At 40.2% G+C, this 20,919-nt stretch overlaps 3 protein-coding genes across 4 annotated transcripts in view; 1 reads left to right on the plus strand and 2 right to left on the minus strand.

Annotated features, from left to right (window-relative positions):
* Positions 1-20,919, plus strand: part of LOC104935189 (AT-rich interactive domain-containing protein 5B) — a 33,066-nt gene that overhangs the window by 4,971 nt on the left and 7,176 nt on the right. The window contains exons 3-4 of one of the 2 annotated variants that reach the window (XM_010750996.3): positions 9,311-9,530; positions 14,446-14,676. In XM_010750996.3, the coding sequence (XP_010749298.3) occupies positions 9,311-9,530; positions 14,446-14,676 (451 nt within the window). The remainder of the gene's footprint in view (positions 1-9,310; positions 9,531-14,445; positions 14,677-20,919) is intronic. The other variant, XM_027289709.1, reaches the window with a different exon arrangement.
* On the minus strand, positions 15,353-19,736 carry LOC109141329 (high choriolytic enzyme 1). The gene is made up of 2 exons (XM_027289737.1): positions 18,845-19,736; positions 15,353-15,503 (listed from the first exon to the last, which is right to left on the minus strand). The coding sequence occupies exon 1, from the start codon at positions 19,649-19,651 to the stop codon at positions 18,854-18,856; it is 798 nt and encodes a 265-aa protein (XP_027145538.1). The 5' UTR covers positions 19,652-19,736; the 3' UTR covers positions 15,353-15,503; positions 18,845-18,853.
* Positions 15,485-16,381, minus strand: LOC109141327 (high choriolytic enzyme 1). The gene has a single exon (XM_027289738.1). It carries the CDS (start codon positions 16,308-16,310, stop codon positions 15,513-15,515), a length of 798 nt encoding a protein of 265 aa, XP_027145539.1. The 5' UTR covers positions 16,311-16,381; the 3' UTR covers positions 15,485-15,512.

Consider the following 20,919-nt stretch of genomic DNA (forward strand, 5'->3'; position numbering starts at 1 on the left):
GAACAAAAGAGACAGATTAATCTTGTTTAATACTTAAGGCTTCCTGTTTGAACTCATTGTATGTTAATCATACACAGCGGTAATGATTTCTTCTGTGTAAGAACATTGTTACAGAGTTATGGATACAATATGTGTACTGACCCTGTATCATGTCGTCACTTGCATAACAAAGCACTGACATGTTCATCCAGTAACACTGGTAATTTCTTGGAAACCTCTCGTCTGGATCTATTGTGTAATGGTGAGCTAATCTGTGTCATCTTGTTTCTGCTCTTGGTTATTGTAATTATATGAGTCAGCCCATATTACAAAAAAAACAACTTCCCCGATCTCCCCACAGTGCTTTTACTTTTCTCCCCTGGCAGGAGCAGATGATTGGATTACTGTTTTTAAAATCTAAATTTGTTTGGGTAAATCCTCAGATCTGCAGCCAGTGTAAGATTTCTGAAAACACATTTCACCTGCAGCAGAAAAACAAAAAACAAAGCATTTATCCACAAGATATTAAACTTCCTAGTTCACTGTAAATCTGCCATTTGACTTGTGGAGCTCTTTGGAGGCAGTGATGAGTTCTTGTACATATTTGTGGCACATCATGGACTCTGTATCCACATTCCAAACTCCTGCTTTGTTACCAATTCAGGGATTCAGTCAGACACTTGGCCAACATCGAGGAATTTATAGCAAATGTTTGTACAGTTACGTAGAAAACGATTTGTCCTTCATCAGAGCAGCAAAGATTATTCTGCTGCACATGAACATTAAATATTAACAATGCCAAAATGTACAGCACGTATAAGGACGATGGAAGGTGCAGAGAGTACATGGTGCCGGTATGAGCTTATCAGGACGCTGTTCTTCAATAGTGGTTGAACTAATTCAGGATGAACAGCTGTCCTCTTTTGAAAAAACAGCAAAGTGACTCATTGAAAGCACGGTCAGCACTATTAGATGTGTGGGAACCCTCCCAGCATGCACTAAGGCTGATTCATGTACAGAAGTCTCATTTTATGTGTTTTTTCAGTTTTACTGTATTATTATCATTATTACCATTACCATATATTACCATTATTTTGTTCCAATTGTGCTCCACAATGTTTCTTTTCAGTGATAATCAGAAGTCTGCTGTGAAATGAAACCATAATCCATAAAGCTTTCAAAGCTTTATTGTTTAAATGACATTTTTTTTATTTTAGTGTTCAGTTTTTGGTGTTAGTGAAATTTGAGAATAATGCAAATCCATTATATTTGACTCTAACTTGAAAAGTAGTTGGTGTCGAACCTGAGTGCAAAAATGAAGCATCACCTCTAAGTCATCTCCAAGTGTAATTGTATAAATATTAACTCTTACTCTTAACTCTGATCCTGGGTTTTACACTGGAAATGCTCATGTGTATTCATGTCATGTCACTGCATACACACAGCGGTCAGCAGAAGGGACTGACCTGCATCTAAACTTTAACACTGTTTGATCAGTAAATGAAGTAGCATTTTTAATGTTATATTTTATATTGATATTTCTCTTCTGGCACCTGGTTTTGTTTTGCAGTGGTGATCCACAGTAACTTTAACAGTAACACTTTAGTTTAGGGAACATATATTTGCCATTAACTACAAGGCCCCAATAACCGACCTGTTATTCACATCATTATTCAGAAACAACAATGCATTAATTTACAGTCAATAAGCAATAATTAGGAGTTAATAGGAAGAATAATTCATGGCGTAAGAGAGGTAGAATAAGGCTATGTAGAATATGGTGTTAATATGTGCTTAATAATTACTAATAGAGGGCTAGTATGCTATTTATATGTATATTAGTAAGCACCTAGTTAATGGTGAATATGTGTTCCCTAATATAAAGTGTTACCACTTTAACTGTTCCTGTTTAACTAGCAGTTGGCATGCTTGCCTGATCTCACTGTGACAAACACATTTACAGCAGTGAATGGTCAAAATGTGACCTGATATTTTGTGAGTGAGAAAAGTCAAATAGTGTGAGGCACATAGCTGTATCTGTTATCAGTTGTTAACTAGCAATGCAGGTTTTGAGGTTGTTAGGCAAAGGAATTGTGAAACTAAACTCATCTCATGTCTTGAGTTATTGTTGCAAGTAGCCTTCTATGTGACATTGTCCTGTGCTGCAAATGTCAAAATAAATGTTAAAGTCTGTGTAAAGTAAGTAAGTCTTTTCACATGTTTTCAGCAACTATTTTCAACATATTTAATGTGTTTTGAAAGAAATCTCAGAATTGCAAGTAACAGAAAAGTAACACTAGACATGATTTCCTTTATTTTATTTTTTTTAACCTTTTTTTAATGTTGTGGGTCTCACACTTGTCTAGTTAACAAATGATCCTCTGAGAGAGTTATTGTCTCACATTACATGAAAGTGTTGAGAAAAACTAGCACTGGTCAGTGTTAAGTGTTTAACACTAATTCATTTTAACTCCATAAAGAGTTAAATTAACACTCTGTGCTATGGACCCACATAGACACTTTAAAAGTGCTGAAATCAGCTCTGGCAATGTTAATTTGGGTATGCTGATTTTACTGTGTCTGTTCTGCCTTTTTGGTGAGAAGTGTCACATTATAATGGCTGCGCTGTACACTTGCATTTAATATGACTGCATGTTGAGTGGACAATGGTAGGTGTAAAGTGAGCTGATGTAGACACGTGTACTCCAGAAATGGATCAGAAATGAATTTGGCTTTATGTCGGTCATCCAATATCAATCAATTAAAGAATCCACTACACATCTTGCAGATCAGCTTCTGCCATCATTAATGTAATCCAATATGTTTTCCACTCAGCACATTTGAATACAGGCATTTTGTATTCCTGCTGCACTCATAGTATCTCCTCTCTGAACTCTGTATTCTGCACATCATCTTTAACAATCTCAAGAATGAAGACGAGTGTTGCTCATAAATCTTAAAACAGCCGGGCGTATGAACTTATTGCTGATGGCTGAGTGGAGAAGAAAAATATCATATCATAACCTTTGTGTTAACCATATTTTCACAGACGACTGCCTGCATACAATTCAAAGCATCGAGAAAATGAAAGATATTTACATAGCTCCAGTTTGTCTTCAAGGCCTTCCACTCTGCACAGCATGCAACACCCTCAGTATGTAGAACCTTGATTCAGATAAGGTAAACCTATCAGGGACAGCAACAGAGCAGGGACCCCTCTTCCAGACAGACATGTAGTCAATGAATAAACAAAAGTAGTATATCACTAGAGTGTGATATAAAGCACATATGTTCGTAATAAATATTGTAGATAAGTTCTCACCCTCCCTCTCATCAGCCCTTCCTTTATTACTCCCTTTCTCCCTTGTTTTTGTGATTTACCAATGTCCCCTCTTTGCCCGAGGTGTTCTATTAAGTAAGCTAGCAAAGACCTGGTAAGAAGACAAAAATAAACTTTGATATCTGCTCCATTTCTTTATATTTTGTCAGCAGGAGTCGACTCAGTCACTCTCTCGGTTTCTGCAGTCATAAGTCCTGCATGGGTTTCAGTCAGTAGAGATGTCAGGTCAAATGCAGATCTAAATCCTGTGAGAAGCAAACCAAAGCAATATCTATCTTTATCGTCTTAGCTGCAGCATAATTGGTATCAGACCTCTGATTTTGTTTCTGAGGTATAAACTTTGTCAGACTAAACTAAAGGCGAATGCTCTTGACTTCTTTTAGAGGAGAGATGTATTGTGTGTGAGGACCAAACTCCTTTCACTGGGTGCATGTCATGTGTTCATGTTAACATGTGGAAGCCGTAGTTCTTATGTTGACATGCCTGTGACAAAATGTGCTCCTGATTTATACATTATGGAATTGTTGGAGAGAACATCGCAGTGCAGTTTTCTGCTACAGTGAGTCGGATTGTGTAATCAAACAGAAAGCAGGAGAGACGGAGCTCATGGCCGTGGTGTCACATCCTTGATGTTCACCTTTGGCTGGTGGAAAATTAGCACCATATGGCTGATCTGAATATCAGTGTGACTTCATGTCAGAACTGTGTCACATACAGTAAGTTGAGAAGCCCAGTGGTATCAGTGCAGCAGAAACACAATGTACTCTGCATACTGGAGTATATACATGTGCATTTATCAGCTGTATGAAGGAACCACAGGCCAGCCAACACCAACCTCTCCATACTTTTTCTGCCTTTCTATCATATTACAATGTAGAGCTCACTTTGTAAATTTAAACTTGGCTCTCTTGCACATGCAGTTGCCTAGAATTTCTGGCTGGTCCATGAAGGGCCCTCGCTTATCTGAGTGGAATGAATGAATACATCAGCTGAGAAGTGACTGCTACTGCACATGTACTGTATTAGGTGAAGGGTCAGTACAGCGCAGTTGTTTCTGCCTCTAAAGAACATGTAGGACGTCGATCAGATTTTCAGGAAGTACAATACAGTCTTGTTTGTAATTTGCTGACTGGGCATCTTTGTTGTTGTAACTGTCTTTCGGAAGCTGCAGGGTCAGATTCATGCAGACATAGCTGACGTGCTAATTCCTTTATTTGATCATTGCTCATTCCTTACTTAAATCATACATCCTGTTCTTCTTTCAGTGAAGGAATACTCGAAAACCACACCCTAGCTGACAGTAGTTCCTCAAAGAACACTGATTGGTTCAAGCACAAGTGCATAGCTTAAATCCTGGAAAGATGCATTCTCACGTGATCTCATGAATGCAGCAGCCCGTCAAGGTGAGGGAAGAGCTTTTTGTTGTTGTCTTCCTGACCACACTATCCTGAGTGGGTCTTGATACAGACATGGCAGCCTTCTCTGACACCCACTTCCATGGAGAACTATAAAACAAAACAAACTATGTGCCAGCCAGTACACAGCGGTTAATATCTTGTGTGACCAGCCTTGAGTGCGCTATGAAGACAGAAGCCTCCATGGACTGCCTGCAGTGAGCCATGAGGTCCTGCTGCATATCAAATTACACTTAAAGGTGTGGTGAGTCATACTGGAGAAAGATTGTTGAGTTTCATTCCCAGGAAGACAAACACTAACACAAATGGGAAACAAACAGAGCAGCTCGGAGCAAGCCACAACACAGCAGGAGGCGTTCATGCCCATTCACATCAGTATTAGACATCCTGGGAATCAACTACTTTCTCTAGTATGACTGACTCCGCCTTCAAATAGCTGGAACATCCACATTTTACATCCACAAAATAAATTTTCTCATGTTGTTATTTTCCATGGAATCACTACTCTGAACTAGTTGCACCATAAATGTGTCGGCGTGTGTCGGCATTATCCGGGTTTGACAGGAGCTCTATCCTGGCTCAGTTTTAAGTAAGTTTTTAGTCTTTGTTTTAATCTACTGACACTTCTTAATGGGCTAACAAAGATTCTAACCCTTACACCTTTGATGGACACTAGTTGGTGATCGATCAGTTCGATACCAACACGATAGCACCATTACCTCTTACACTCATGTCTCCGGTGGTCTTGGATTCCGCGGCCACCCTCTCCTGGCCGGCAACGATGCACACCGGCACTTTAGTTTTACCTGCCTGCCCGGAGAACCGTCCATGTTAAAAGAGTGGCCTCTCCTCGGACCAGGAGCCGGACGTGGAGACCACGAGCACCACCAGGGCTGAAAACACTGCACTTACTAAGCTGCTGGACTGCATTACAGATATAAAGCAGTGTCTGGCACTTTTTGGATCTTTTTGCACTTAAATGACAGCAAAACTGCATTTTGTTTGGTTCCCCATCTATGTTGAATGTTTTCACCACACACTCTGGCACTCCGGCCCCTCTTTTTAAATCACATGTCAAAAATTTTGGGGTAACATTTGATAATAGGCTCAAATTTGCTCTGTTGTCAGCATGAGCTTTTTTCAGCTCCGTCTCTTGGCAAAAGTGAAGTCTAGACTACTGCAACGCCCTTTACGTTGGCCTTAGTCAGTCCTCTATTTCTCGTCTCCAACTTGTGCAGAACACTGCTGCCCGATTTTTAACAAACACGTCCAGACGCTAACATATTACCCGTGTGCTGTTGTCACTCCACTGGCTTCCAGTCCGTTGTAGAATTGATTTTAAACTTCTGTTGTTTGTTTTTAACGCCATTAATGGCTTGGCCCCCTCTTACCTGTCAGAGATTTTCATTTTTTGCAATTGTGGCAGAGCCCTGCGCTCTTCGGGTCAGTCCCTAGGTTGAGATTTAAACAGTGGGGTGGTCGTTCGTTTGCCGTCGCTGCTCCCAGACTGTGGAACAAACTGCCCCCTGACATTCTTAGGTGTACTTATTCTGTCTGCTCCTTTCTATGTATTTCTGGAAGGCTTTTGATACCCTGCAGCGCTCTTAGCGCTACAGCATTTTTAATTGTATTTATTTGTTATGTATCTGTTATCTATCTGTTTTATGGCTTTGTTGTAACGCACCTTGGGTACCATTCGGCTATTGTAAAGGGCTATACAAATAAACTTGATTTGATTTGATTTGATAAAATATGTGTGACACAGACCATGTGTATGTGTGTGTGTGTGTGTGAGTGTCTGTGTGTGAGTGTCTGTGTTCACTGTGAGTGTGCAGGTAGGCTGTTGTTTATGCTGTGAGTTATATCTGTGGGAGTGTCACGTCAGAAAAGATGCTGCACACTGGAGTGACAGCAGATCCAGCAGTGTTGACGTCAGAAGAAGTCACCTGTGATGACAGCTCATCTCATTTCTCTGTGAATGTGAAAAGACACAAATGAGGAAACCACAGTTCTGAGGTGCCTGATGTACTTATTCCCTCCTACGAATTTACGATTGATCAATTGTTTCTTCAAACAAAGGAGCACAACGCCAGACCTATTTGAATCACTGAAGAGTTGAGCGGTGATTCAGAGGTCTGTTACCAGGATACACAAAATATTCAAATAAAAATCACCACATTACTATGTTTGTGCATCATTGTAACTAATTGCAGTTTTACTTTCCCTGTGGTTCTGTGCGTTACTGTGTGACTTACAGACATATTTGAGGCTGTGTTGACAAAAATTGGAGCACTTTCCGTAAATTTAAAAGTCCTTTTTAAGTAAACCATCCATCTGCTGTATAGTTTATAGTTGTGCAACACACATACATATGCCAAAAGTGTGTGTATGTATGTGAATAGCTCTGGCTGCTGCTAGGAGATGAGATGAGGCACCATGAGGCACCATGTTCCCAGAGGGCGTCTTAATTCTAACACCCAGGTGATGTCACCTCTGATCAGGCTTCATTTGAGAGGGGGAGGTGGAAGAGCTGTTTTCCATGTAAGTAGGGGGAAGTCCATTCACTTGCTTGACCGTGATGACAGCAGCAAAGATGAGTGTTGAACATATGACCATAAACAGCATGAAAAACAACAAAAAAGCAAGAAACAATACATGTATAGGACTTGCTTATGTACTAACAGTATTAACAGCGTGGTCCTAGTGTGGACAGTCACACACACTCTAAATACCTACCGGTCTTCGATCTTGGCCCAGCTTCACCTATTGCCTCATTGCCTCATCATGTTAATAAATCATGTATTTATCTGGCAAAGCAGTCCTTGAGCTCCAAATGATCAAGGCCCCGTATGATAGCGATGCATCCTGCCAGGCAGGCAGACTGCAGATACATAATGCAACAAGGTCACTCCCTATCAAGAATGATGCATTAGAAATTAAAGCTTATTGGTAATTTGGTCTGTCAGCATCACTGAAGCAAAACAGAAGGCTGCTTTCATATGCCAAGTGTGTGTGTGTGTGTGTGTGTGTGTGTGTGTGTGTGTGTGTGTGTGTGTGTGTGAGAGAGAGAGCGAGAGAGAGAGAGAGAAGCATTAGTGGTATAACTCAATGAAATTGGAAGTTTTTTTTATTGATAAAAGCTAAATATTTGTGCACTTACTGTAATAATGGCACATTGTTGGTTTGAGGCAAGTGTGCTGTGCATGTTTTTATGAGAAAATCAAACTTGACTAAATAAAGTTACATCTGCCTTTATTTAATACAGCTGATCTAGATGGTCTGGAGACACAAGCTCCACCACACAGGTGACGTCAACAGTGAAAGCATTCAGACAGAGCAGTAGACAGCAGCCATTAGTTGTTTGGTTAGTTTGCTCAGCTAATGAACGCAAATTAGTTACAGCTGGGGAAACTTTTAGTAACACTTTTCTTTATGGCCGACATAATAAATGCTTCTATTGTCAGATCACTCATTTATAGTGTACCTGCAGACATGCAGCTACAAAACACTTGAAGTCAATGAAACCACAATCATATTCACAATTATTAGAATTATAATAATCCTATATAAAAGTTGTTACAGTTTTGAGTGTGTTCTGTGTTTCCTGTTTTATTTTGTGTTTCTACCCTGTTCTTGTCTTGTCTACGTCTACTTCCTGCCTTGTTTTCCTGCCTGTGTTTGATTCTGCACCTGTCCCTGATTAGTTTCTCCTGGTGTCCTGCATGTCTATTCAGTTTCCTTTGTTTCCTTTGTTTCCTCGTTTATCTGTTGTAGGTCTTGTTGAGTGTGTGAGTGTGTCTGCTATAGAGTCCTTGTGTCCTTCTTTCCAGCATTTCTTCCCAATGTACTGATGGTTACCAGTTTTGTATCTCACCTGTTTTTGACCCTGTCTTTGCCCTTTTGGATTGTTTGCCTGGTTATTAAGTCTTTTGTTTGTGTTTTTTGCCTGGATCTCCAGGCCTTTTATTAGTTTGTTTTATGTGTTTATTGGTTATTCTACCCTGCTCCTGTGCTGTTTTGTGTTCATCCCTCACTATTTTCTTATTAAAGTTAGCTTTTGTGTGTATACTCCATGCCTGCATTTGGGTCCACTCCAGAAATATCTATTAGTAGGTAATTGTTGGGCAGTAATATAATATGTATTGAGTATGGTGTAGACCTGCTCTATATGGAGTGTCATGAGATAACTTCTTTTATGAGTTGGTGCTAAATAAATAAAATTTAGTTGAAAATTGATTTTAGTGCTCAGAAGTACTTTAAATACAATACATGTCATTCAAATTTGAATATTGTTTAATGCAGGTTGAACTCTTTCTATCCTTTTTCCATACTCTTAATTCATAACCATGCATCGTATTTCTAAGATGTCATGTTTGTAACATTTCTGTAAATAGTAAGTAATAATATAAAGCACCGAGATAAATAGAGTGCATTTAAAAGTACATTATTTATGTATATAAAGAGCCATAAAATGGAGACGGAGGTCAAGAACAAGTACCTCAAATATTGTACTGATGTACTTTTATCTCCTATTCTAGTTGATGTGCGTGTGTCTCTGTGTGTGGTATCTCTACAGGATGAGGTGATAGCAGTGTCTGAGAAGGTTGTGGTTCGACTGGAGGACCTGGTGAAATGGACAGTATGGGACCACGAGGCCTGGAACAGAGGAATGAAAGCCTTACCGCTGAAGATCAGCTCTAAGAGAAGCATGACAGACTCCTTCATCCATTACCACGACCCAACTCTCAATGGTGGGCTGCACTTCAAAGATGTCATGAAGGAGAAAGCAGCACTAGGTAAGACCTGATGTTTCATCTTTCCGTGTGGAGCAGGTGGTTTTTATCTTTTTCTCAACAGCTGATGCTCTTGAGAATGATAGGTTGTGACCGTGTAAAACATGGACGTAGTCTCTATGATGTCAGTCACATGTTTCTGAAGAGTCATTGTGAAGCTCAGTGTGGTGGCTCTGGCCATCACCATGTTGGCAGTCCTGCTTCTGCCGCCTCCCCACTAACCTAGAAATAGAGTTGGATTGTAAGTGGAGCTAAGGCGACCTGAGCGAAGGAGCCTGGCTGCTCAAACAAACTGTCTGTAATGCACCCACCTGTCTATCAAAGCAGCCCCACTGTTAATTCTGCATAACTTTAAGCCTTAATATCACTTAAACAGGTAAGTTGTATGTAAATTCACCCTCAGTACAGTTGTCATGAACGGGGAAATTAGCTACAGAGACCAAAACAGTTTTTTGTACCAGGCTGTAAACATGTTTATTTCTGCTGTGAAGTTGGACATTTGAACATGGGGACTTATGGAGACTGACTCACTTCTGGAGCCAGCCTCAAGTGGACGTTTGAGGATTTTCACACTTCCACATTGGCTTCATTTCACAGCCATGGAGGCTGCCTCTTTGTGACATAGCAAACATGTAGGTCTATGGCTCCATAATCCATCAATGATGGCTCCACACAGATCTGATGTAACTTCCCACATGTTAACTCAGAAAACAAACGCACACATCTGATTTACAGCTTAGCTCTCCTTTTGGTTTTTCCGACTTGAGAATTGGCGCCACCTACTGCTTATCTCATCCACCAACTCCTACTTGGGGCAAGGTGAGAGTGAAGTGTGTGTTGCATAAACTTTTGTCTTCCCCCAGTGCCCAACAAAATGTTTATTTGTCCTTTGATGGTTAAATGGAAGCCTAGCCAATTTATTCTTTGAGTGTGATGAGCAGGGACCGTCAATAATGAAGCCTTTGTGCTGTCAGCGGTTACAGCAGACTGCTGCTGCGCTGAAATCAGTAGTCTCAGTGGGAGTCTGAGGACAGACATGTGTTGGAGATTCACCCCTGTGGATGAGAGCTTGTTAATATCTCTACTACTGCAATCTTGATGTAAATGAAGGTTCATATGTGTTTAATGGTCTGCTGGGTTGGTTGTACCTGTAGTTGTTGTTTGTCAAATGTGGATTTACCTGGGAGACAAATGCTGGAAGTGTTTCTGTAATCCTCTCTCCCTCACTCTTCATCAGTCCAGGTTTTATAATTGAATGAACTGTTAATTATAAATCACTATATCCTGACAAAGCATTGGGAATCATATTTATTATACAGCCCCTGTCACAAAGGGTTTAAAACCATTTGCCAAAACAATGGCACGGCCCAGACATGTTGAAATGTTTGTGATCTTCAATGCAAAACATGGACAAACTTCTATTCAGAAAGATTGTATGTAACAGTTATCATCTTCATGTCAAATTATTATTATTTACAAATTAGTATTATGTAAAAAGTTGCAGACAAACCAAAGATCCATAAAAGCTATGCTGAGACTGGTGGAGAGAGAACAGAGCAGCAGTAGCAGCAGCAGCACAATAGCACTACATTTCCCACCACAACATTCTTTTATCTCCTGTGAACTGTAATGTTTCTGCTTTTCAGTAGCAGAGAATTTTTCCACAAACATGACCGTCACAAACTGTGTGACCTTAATAAAATGAATTATTTACCTAATGAAATGCAACGTGTGATTCCAGCCTACGTCTGTTTGATAAATGCACGTCCAGAGTTTTTGATCTTTAGTTGTTATAGTGAAGTCATGATGTTTATGGTTATCATATCATATAGTTATGAAGATGTTAACATGCTCTCCTGTCTCCGGTCATGTGGTTGCATTACGAAGGTATTCACAGCTATGATTACAAATAGCAAATACAAATAGCTCTTTCACATACATATGAGTATTATATCACTGTGACTAAGACACCACTGGTCATTCCAGTCAGAATCACTATCAGAAAAATTCTGAGTGCAGAGTTAAACCAGGTAAAAACAAAATTATTCTATTGAAACACTGCACAGAAACTGCTAATGGGACTTTAAACATTCAGTCTCTTCCTGTAAACAACCATATTACAGAGCGCCACCTGGACTCAATGTTTCTATGTGAAACTTGGCTAAATTCAAACTTTGATCTCAAGATTTTTTTTATTTATTTATGTATCTTTTGCAAAATTATATTCACAGTTGTCATGTTTTTATGAAATGTGCTATTTAAATAAATGAAGTATGGATTTACAAGCTGTCCACACTCTGAGATTTCCTTTTGTGGATTTCTCCAGGTAGCTTTGTTAAGCAGAATTAAGACTAGCAGACATTGTCACTATTGAGGTTTGGCAAAATGTAGAAAAAAAGTTGCCTGGTAATGAATTACACACATTTTAGTTGATGAAATATAAAACTCTTTTCATTGAAACTTTTTTCATTGAAGCTTAAAACCTTCAGTGAATGGATTATATCATTATAAGTCATATGATTTTTCCATATTTGACATATATCAATGTTGTGTCTTTTCTGATTAAAATGTTTTGGTCTGTGAGGACACAATTTCTCCTCCATAAGGAAGTTTAAAGCAACATTTTTCTTCCTCTTGATGGAAACCATCATCAAGATCATCAAGAGGTGCATCAAGTGTGTGTTGTGTTGTGTTTACACGTAGACATAGATGTATTCTTTAAATACAGAGACAGTACTATACAACATGAACTCAGCTATGAAGAATACATGCATGTGCACATCAGTTAGGGTGCAGGTTAGGTTAAGCAGTTCTTCACCTACAGCAGCTCGACAAAAAAAAGCTCTTCTTAACTCGCTTGACTTTGACCTTGTCTGAAGTGCTCAGCTCCGCAAACAGCCTGAATATGCTCTTTAGATTATGTTCTTTGTTGTTCTTGCATTTTACACACTCATGTATTATACAGCAATCAGCAGCCACCCGTTGGTTTCTTTTCCATAATGTAAAAAGATAGTGATGGAGATTTATACAACAGAACCATGCAAACATGCCTGTGTGCGTGTTTGTGTGTGCGTGCATAGTTTGGTGTGGTTCAAACAGACTCATTCGGTTCAGTTTGTTTAGGCTGGTGAGAAATCTGTCAGGTTAAGTGGCACCTTGTCTACACTAGAGACATTTCGACATTGCTCTCAGCCCATTACAAAATCAATGTAGTTACAGGTGTACGTAGGCAGAGACGCGAAGCATTATGTGTGTAAATCTGCACTGATTAAAAGTGTATCTGTTCTAACAGACTGATAAACAGGCACACTACACTCCTGGTGTAGGCACTAATGGTCCTGGATCACTGATGAAAACATATTGCCAGATTTAACTTCTACCAGTCTTAAGACCTGAACACATCAGAAGGATCTTTTGTTTTTTAAAGTATTATGATCAAGTGTGTACAAGTCTGTTCTTGTCAGTGCTCTGTAATGGATGAACTAACCAAATATATGTTTACATTTCTGCACTGACATCATTTTTTCCAGGCAGAAGAAGTTCATCTGTGATGTCTCTGTCTGACGTGTGCTTTTTGCTTTTGTTGGAGCTAATGCATATTTAAATTGCTTATTAAAGTTCTGTTACAGTAAGACACTAAGTTTTTAGTGGAAATGGGCCACGTCTTACATCTGCTTTTGTTGATAATCTATCACAAATGTTCCAGCACACTTCATTCATTTAGTTTGGATTATTAAGTAAGACATTATTTTCTCTTTCTTTTTTCCTCTATGTGTGTGTGTGTGTGTATGTGTGTGCACTGATTTGCACATTTAATTGTTTTCATCTAATAAGCACTCAACACAGACCTTAAAGCTTTTATGAATGCAATAAAAATAGTGGAATGAGGACAAAGACATTACACTTTCATTAAGTTATCGCTATTGAATTTCAAACTGGAATCTAATTTATCTCCTCATTTGCATAATTGCATTCAGCATAACAGCCTGCACTTTCCTCTTCTGCTTTATTGAGTCATTGTTTTATTAGTTCTCGATACTGTGATTATTGTGATGATAGAGGTGCACTTCTGGCCAAAAGGACTTAAAGAGCAACTTAACATTAAATCCACTCATCACAGCAACAAGCGTATGAGGAAAGCTCAACGCTTTGTGGCTGTAGGGAATTTGAATGTGAAAAACTAAAGGGTGGCCAGTGTATTTACCAGACAGGCTCAGCTTCCAGATCGGCTCTGGGTCTGATTACAACACACAATATGGTATCCACGGCAACGCCACTTGGACAAATTAAATTGCACCCGATTTTCTCGATATAGATAGATAGATACATATACATATACATACATACATACATACATACATACATACATACATACATACATACATACATACATACATACATACATACTGAGCCCATCTGATACCTACACCGGTTGAAGTCCAGCATGGACCACGATATGGAGTGTGGACTGGTAACTGAAGATCTGCCAGTTATACCTCCTAGGCACTGCTGATGTATCCTAACCCTAACCTGCAGTATATCTCTTTCAGCTGTGCGCCACATGTTTAACCCCAAACTGGACTGATAAGTAATTCCATTCATGGTTCTTCTAGATGAAAATGAGCTTGTTAACTCGAGAGCATTTACCGGTACATTGATGTGCAAACGGTAATGCATGCTTAGTGTGCATTGTTGTAGAATTTTACATGACCACCATCTAACAATGCACAACTGCATTTCATCGTGGGTTATGTACTTCTGGAGTGAGCATCATTGTTAACTTCAAGGGTCACCAAGCTCACTTCAGTTTTTCAGACAAATGGAATGACACTTATGACGGTGGCGGGTATTCCCTGAGGGGAAGTGAGCATTAGTCTGATTCCTCCTGATGATGTCCCCCTTCTGTCTCTTAATTTAGGTGAGGGCTTAGGCCAGAAGCAAGTGCTGGTCCTGTCCTACCCTCGGTACTGCAGGTACCGCTCGGTTGTGGCCCGGCTACGTGAGCAGCCCAGATCTCTGCTGACCAATGAGGTGGTTTTGGCGTTGGGCGGCATCGCAGTGCCATCTGAAAACACCCACATCCTGTACTGTCGAGACACATTTCGCCACCCCACGCTATTACACAATGAGAGCATATGTGATGAATTTGGTAAGACACAATACAGACAGATTACACAAACATATGACACAACACTAATTTCTGTAGATGGTTTTATATTGAAATATTCTCTTACTCGTACTTATTTTACTTTGTGGAGTTTTATGTTTTTAAGCATGAGACAAAAAGAGACTGAATTATCCACTTTGAAAGAACAATGGATTTGGATTTCAGTCACTTCATACTGAAGTGACAGCGGTGAAATGACTATGATAAGTAATAGGAGTGCAAACAGAATATAATAATATTATATGCAGTATATGCATCCAAGAACATTTGTGGTTTGCAAATAATTGAAAAAATATGCACACAAAACCGACAACAGAAGAGTTCAAATTTTTGCTGCCATCAAACGAATCAAGGGTTTGAATTTAAGGGTTTGTGTTTGTCATCTTAACCAGCTGTTATGAAGGAGAGCAGATCTGCTCTTCAGGAAGAGAAAGGATCAGATTTTGATCAGCATTGTGTTCGCTGAAACTGATCCATAATAATATGCCAAGTTTAGCCTTGAAACTGATCCTTATACTCCGCTGTGGACATTACAGTAGCTTTATGAGGACATTGCAAAGGTGCAAACTGAGTTAAATATCTTTATGTATGTATGTCTGTATGCATATACACAAACAAACAAAACAAAGGAGTAAGTATGGCAGAATCAAAATAGGAAATAAAAGAGGAATGTGGTTTGCATTAAGTTTATTACTCATAAAGTACTCATTTTTAAAGAATTACAGATAACTGTGAAAAAGTTTGAATTTGTTGTGTTTGACATTGAACTTAACTTAGCTCTCAGGTTAACTCTCAATCAGGCATCACAAATATTGTTGTTAGCAGCCGTACAGCATGTTGATCCTTGTGATGTCCCAGTAGGACATGCCCTGCCTCTGGCCGATCTGAACATTGGGGTCGGGGATGGGGGTGATGGAGTCCCTGCCGTGCTGGATGGAGAAGGCTGTTCTTCCATAGTGCATGATGGAGGAGTAGTCGTAGGGAGTGTTCAGGTTGTTGGTATTATGCCTGTAGAAGTTGTAAGCCATCTGTGGGTTGATGTTCTCCCAGTTGATCCTGACGTAGTAGTCGCGGTCGCTCCTGGTCTGCTCATGCTGGAAGCCCAGAGCGTGTTTGATCTCGTGCTGGATGATGCCGTGGTAGAGGCAGCCCTGTCTGTTGAGAGAGAGGACCTGTCTGCCTCCCTCTCTGCCCAGAGCTGAGAAACATCCCACTTTGTTCTCGATGCTGATGTAGTCGTACTCGTTCTGACGGGGGACGAAGCGGATACAGGTTTTGCTGTGGAAGGTGTTCATGGCGTAGTCGATCTTCTGCCTTTCCCAGCTGGTGAACTCACTGCTCATGGTGAAGGGGATCATCACCAGGCCGTTGGAGGCTTTCCTCCACAGGCAATTCTGGGACCAGCACATCATGGCATTTCTGGTTCTGGGAGCCAACAAGTCTCCTTCCAGCAGGATCTCATCAGTGACGTTGTTGGAGGTCAGAATCCTGGTGGTGATGTCAACAGTGTCGTCTTCGTCCACTGGGATCTCTGCTGCACTTCCTTCCTCCATGAGAGGATGCGCCTGAGAGAGGCCGAGCAGGAGCAGCAGCAGCAGGCTGACAGAGGGAGTCATCTTCAGGGTGGGTCTGGTGGCTGTGGAGCTTCTGTGGAGAGCTGCTGTGGGAGAGACTCCTTGAAGCTTGATGTTTGACTCAGTTCAGTGCAGGCTCTTTATACTCTCCTCTACAGGTGTGTCTGCAGCAGGATTATGGGTTGGGGTCCACACTGCTAGGCCTAAATAAACCTCTTCAGGGAGGACTCCACAGACAAACCTACTACTTCAACATGGTTTGTTATCTCTGCTCATTAGATGGATGAACACGGTTGGTTTACTGAGTCGGACATGTTTAACTAGACATTTTAAATTGTCTTCAGCTAAAAAGACTTCACAGTATATTTGAGACCAATCTTTACTTTTATTTTCTCATTTTGCACAGTGCAATAACAAGGTCTGAACGATGAATTGATTTATATCTAAACTGAAGTTCCAAAGACAGATTTTCAAGGCAACCGTTGCATAGTGTCTTATGCAAATTTAGCTATAGCTGAATAAAAGTAATTCTGTGAGTTGGACAGAGAACAAAAAAGAAACCTTTGCTCTGTCACTCATCAAACAATTTAGACATCACAACACACTTGTCCAAAATGAGCACTTTATCATTATTGCCACACCAGACCAAATATGTAACTGCTATTAATAAATATCATCTTTTAAATGTCATCATTATATTTGAGTATTATTGAAAAGTAATATACTCTAGCTCCCTCAATGATAACAACCGAATTGGTTGAAACCTCGACCACTCGACTAGACTCAACGGTTTTTATTGCTTCTGGCTGAGTTTTATGAGAAACCAGCAAACAGGTCTAGAATATTTATGCAAAAGAAATCATGCAAAATACAATAAGGGTGAAACAAAAAGGTCCCAGGTAAAATGTTCTTCTCTTACAGAGTTGATGAAATTTCTAGAAGACATGACGATAAAGGAGCCAGCCCTAACAGTAAACACTATCAAAGATGAACATTTAAGCCTACTCCTAAATGTAGAGAGGGTCTCTGCCTCCTGAAACCAAAATGGCAGCTGGTTCCACAGAAGAGGAGCTTGATAGCTGAAGGCTCTGACTTCCAATCTACTTTTGGAGACTATAGGAACCTCGCATTTTGGGAGCACAGTGTTCTAGTATGGTAATAAGGTACTATACTCTCTTTAAGATATGATGGTGCCTCGCCATAGAGAGCGTTGTAGGTGAGGAGAAGAATTTTAAATTTTATTCTTAATTTTACACGTTGCCCATGCAAAGAAGCCAAAATGGGAGCGATGTGATCTCTGATCCTTGTTCCCATGTCGTAGCCTTCTGAATCAGCTGCAAAGTCTGAAAGGACTTATTGAAGCAGCCTGATCACACAGAGTTACAATAGTCCAAAATAAGAAATTAAAAAATGGATGCATTAGTTTTTCTGCATCTGCTTGTGACAGGATGTGTCTGATTCTTGTGATGTTACGTAGGTTAAAAAAAGAGAGTCCTGAAATTAGTTTCATTTGGACATTAAAGGAAATATCCTGATCAAAGATAACTCCAAGATTCTTTTGGGTGGAACTAGAGGCCAGGGTGATGGCATCTAAAGTAACTGTATCTTGAGATCAAGAGTTTCTGAGGTGTTTGGGTCCAATTACAAGAACTTCAGTTTTGTTTGAGTTTAACCTCAGAAATTTGCAGGTCATCCAAGTTTTAATGACCTTAAGGTATTCTTTAAGTTCAGCTAACGGATTCATGTGGCTTTATCAATAAATACAATTGGGTATCATTGTCAAAACAGTAAAAGGTAATGGAGTGATTCCTAATAATGTTGACTAAAGGAAGCATGAATTAGGTGACTAGAATTGGTCCAAGCACAGAACCTTGTGGAACTCTGTGGCTTTGGTGTGCATGGGGGATTTATCATTAACATTTACAAAAAAGTATAGGACTTGAACGAGCTTAGAGTGGCTCCTTTAATGCCAATTAGGTGTTTAAGTCTCTGTAAAAGAATTTGATGGTCAGTGGTGTCAAATGCAGCACTAAGATCTAACAAGACAAGTCCAGAGATGAGTCCTTTGTCTGATGCCATTAGGAGGTCATTTGTAACTTTGACTAATGCGGTCTCTGTGCTATGATGCACTCTAAATCCTGACTGAAAATCCTCAAATAAACTGTTCTTATGGAAAAAGTCACATGATTGGCTACAACTTTCTCAAGTTTCTTAGAGCAAAAGGAATGGTTAGATATGGGTCTGTAAATGGTTGAAATATCTGGATCAAGAGTGGGCTTTTTAAGCAGAGGTTTAATTACAGTGACTGTGGTACATATCCTGATAATAAGACAGATTGTATTGGAAAAACACACTTAGTGAAACTGCCAAATTCTGCTGATACCAATTTCATCTTTATTGTTTCATTTTGTTTCATTAACTTTGACTGATATTCAATTGTCCAAACATTTCAAAGACTACAATCTGTACAATGGATTATAGAACTTTTACTCACTTTTGATGAATAAGAGATAACAGTGAAAAGTGTGAATTTATTGCATTTGACTAAACAGTTAACTCTCAATCAGGCATCACAAATATTGTTGTTAGCAGCCGTACAGCATGTTGATCCTTGTGATGTCCCAGTAGGACATGCCCTGCCTCTGGCCGATCTGAACATTGGGGTCGGGGATGGGGGTGATGGAGTCCCTGCCGTGCTGGATGGAGAAGGCTGTTCTTCCATAGTGCATGATGGAGGAGTAGTCGTAGGGAGTGTTCAGGTTGTTGGTATTATGCCTGTAGAAGTTGTAAGCCATCTGTGGGTTGATGTTCTCCCAGTTGATCCTGACGTAGTAGTCGCGGTCGCTCCTGGTCTGCTCATGCTGGAAGCCCAGAGCGTGTTTGATCTCGTGCTGGATGATGCCGTGGTAGAGGCAGCCCTGTCTGTTGAGAGAGAGGACCTGTCTGCCTCCCTCTCTGCCCAGAGCTGAGAAACATCCCACTTTGTTCTCGATGCTGATGTAGTCGTACTCGTTCTGACGGGGGACGAAGCGGATACAGGTTTTGCTGTGGAAGGTGTTCATGGCGTAGTCGATCTTCTGCCTTTCCCAGCTGGTGAACTCACTGCTCATGGTGAAGGGGATCATCACCAGGCCGTTGGAGGCTTTCCTCCACAGGCAATTCTGGGACCAGCACATCATGGCATTTCTGGTTCTGGGAGCCAACAAGTCTCCTTCCAGCAGGATCTCATCAGTGACGTTGTTGGAGGTCAGAATCCTGGTGGTGATGTCAACAGTGTCGTCTTCGTCCACTGGGATCTCTGCTGCACTTCCTTCCTCCATGAGAGGATGCGCCTGAGAGAGGCCGAGCAGGAGCAGCAGCAGCAGGCTGACAGAGGGAGTCATCTTCAGGGTGGGTCTGGTGGCTGTGGAGCTTCTGTGGAGAGCTGCTGTGGGAGAGACTCCTTGAAGCTTGATGTTTGACTCAGTTCAGTGCAGGCTCTTTATACTCTCCTCTACAGGTGTGTCTGCAGCAGGATTATGGGTTGGGGTCCACACTGCTAGGCCTAAATAAACCTCTTCAGGGAGGACTCCACAGACAAACCTACTACTTCAACATGGTTTGTTATCTCTGCTCATTAGATGGATGAACACGGTTGGTTTACTGAGTCGGACATGTTTAACTAGACATTTTAAATTGTCTTCAGCTAAAAAGACTTCACAGTATATTTGAGACCAATCTTTACTTTTATTTTCTCATTTTGCACAGTGCAATAACAAGGTCTGAACGATGAATAACTTTGTAGTTTCAAAGGAAATGATTCATAAGGCAACCATTGCACAGTGTTGTATGGTGATTTAGCTGTGGTTAAATACAAGTAATTCTGGGAGTTGGACAAAAAACGTTAACTCTCAATCAGGCATCACAAATATTGTTGTTAGCAGCCATAGAGCATGTTGATCCTCATGATGTCCCAGTAAGACATGCCCTGCCTCTGGCTGATCTGATTGGGGTCTGGGATGGGGTGATGGAGTCTCTGCCGTAGTGGATGGAGACAGTATATGTGAAACCAGCCTTTACCTTTATTTTCTCATTTTGCAAAATTAGGTCTGGATAATAGATTAGGTCCTACCAGAAATGTAACTGTAGTGATCTAAGCAAGGCAAGAGTTCCATCTTGTCATTTGCATATTTAGCTGTAGTTAAATATCATTAATTCTTTTAGTTGAGCACAGAACTTAAATACATATTCAAAAGGGGGTTCATAATTTTTTCCAAATGTATAGCCGTTATTAAATAATCTGTACAGTTCTTTAGAATGTCATAACCATTTTTAAATATCTGTGAGTAATGTTAAGTGTATTATTAACGTAACATTCGTACAAATTGATCTTCTTCTTTTTTTGAACTGTCATAATCACAATCTCACTAAATTTGGATTCAATATTTTCTTCAAATTAATCACCCTCACAACTAACAATGTACAGTACAAGATGTGATAAACACAAAAGATGGTACAGATCAGAAACAAATGATTGGTCTGGACTCAGAATGTGCAATACTCTCTTGTTTCATCTTTGGCAATGTTCTTTGTCCTCTGTGAGTTATAATGTGGGTTGAGAAAGAGAAGGTTATGCAAGTTTTAGCAGCGCATATGTCTCTGCTGTTTTTCA

This window comes from Larimichthys crocea, chromosome XVI, assembly GCF_000972845.2.
Source record: "Larimichthys crocea isolate SSNF chromosome XVI, L_crocea_2.0, whole genome shotgun sequence".
Lineage (NCBI taxonomy): Eukaryota > Metazoa > Chordata > Actinopteri > Sciaenidae > Larimichthys > Larimichthys crocea.

Coding starts and splice junctions, on each gene's coding strand:
- LOC109141327 (XM_027289738.1), bottom strand. CDS start 16,310: ATGACTCCCTCTGTCAGCCTGCTGCTGCTGCTCCTGCTCGGCCTCTCT.
- LOC109141329 (XM_027289737.1), bottom strand. CDS start 19,651: ATGACTCCCTCTGTCAGCCTGCTGCTGCTGCTCCTGCTCGGCCTCTCT.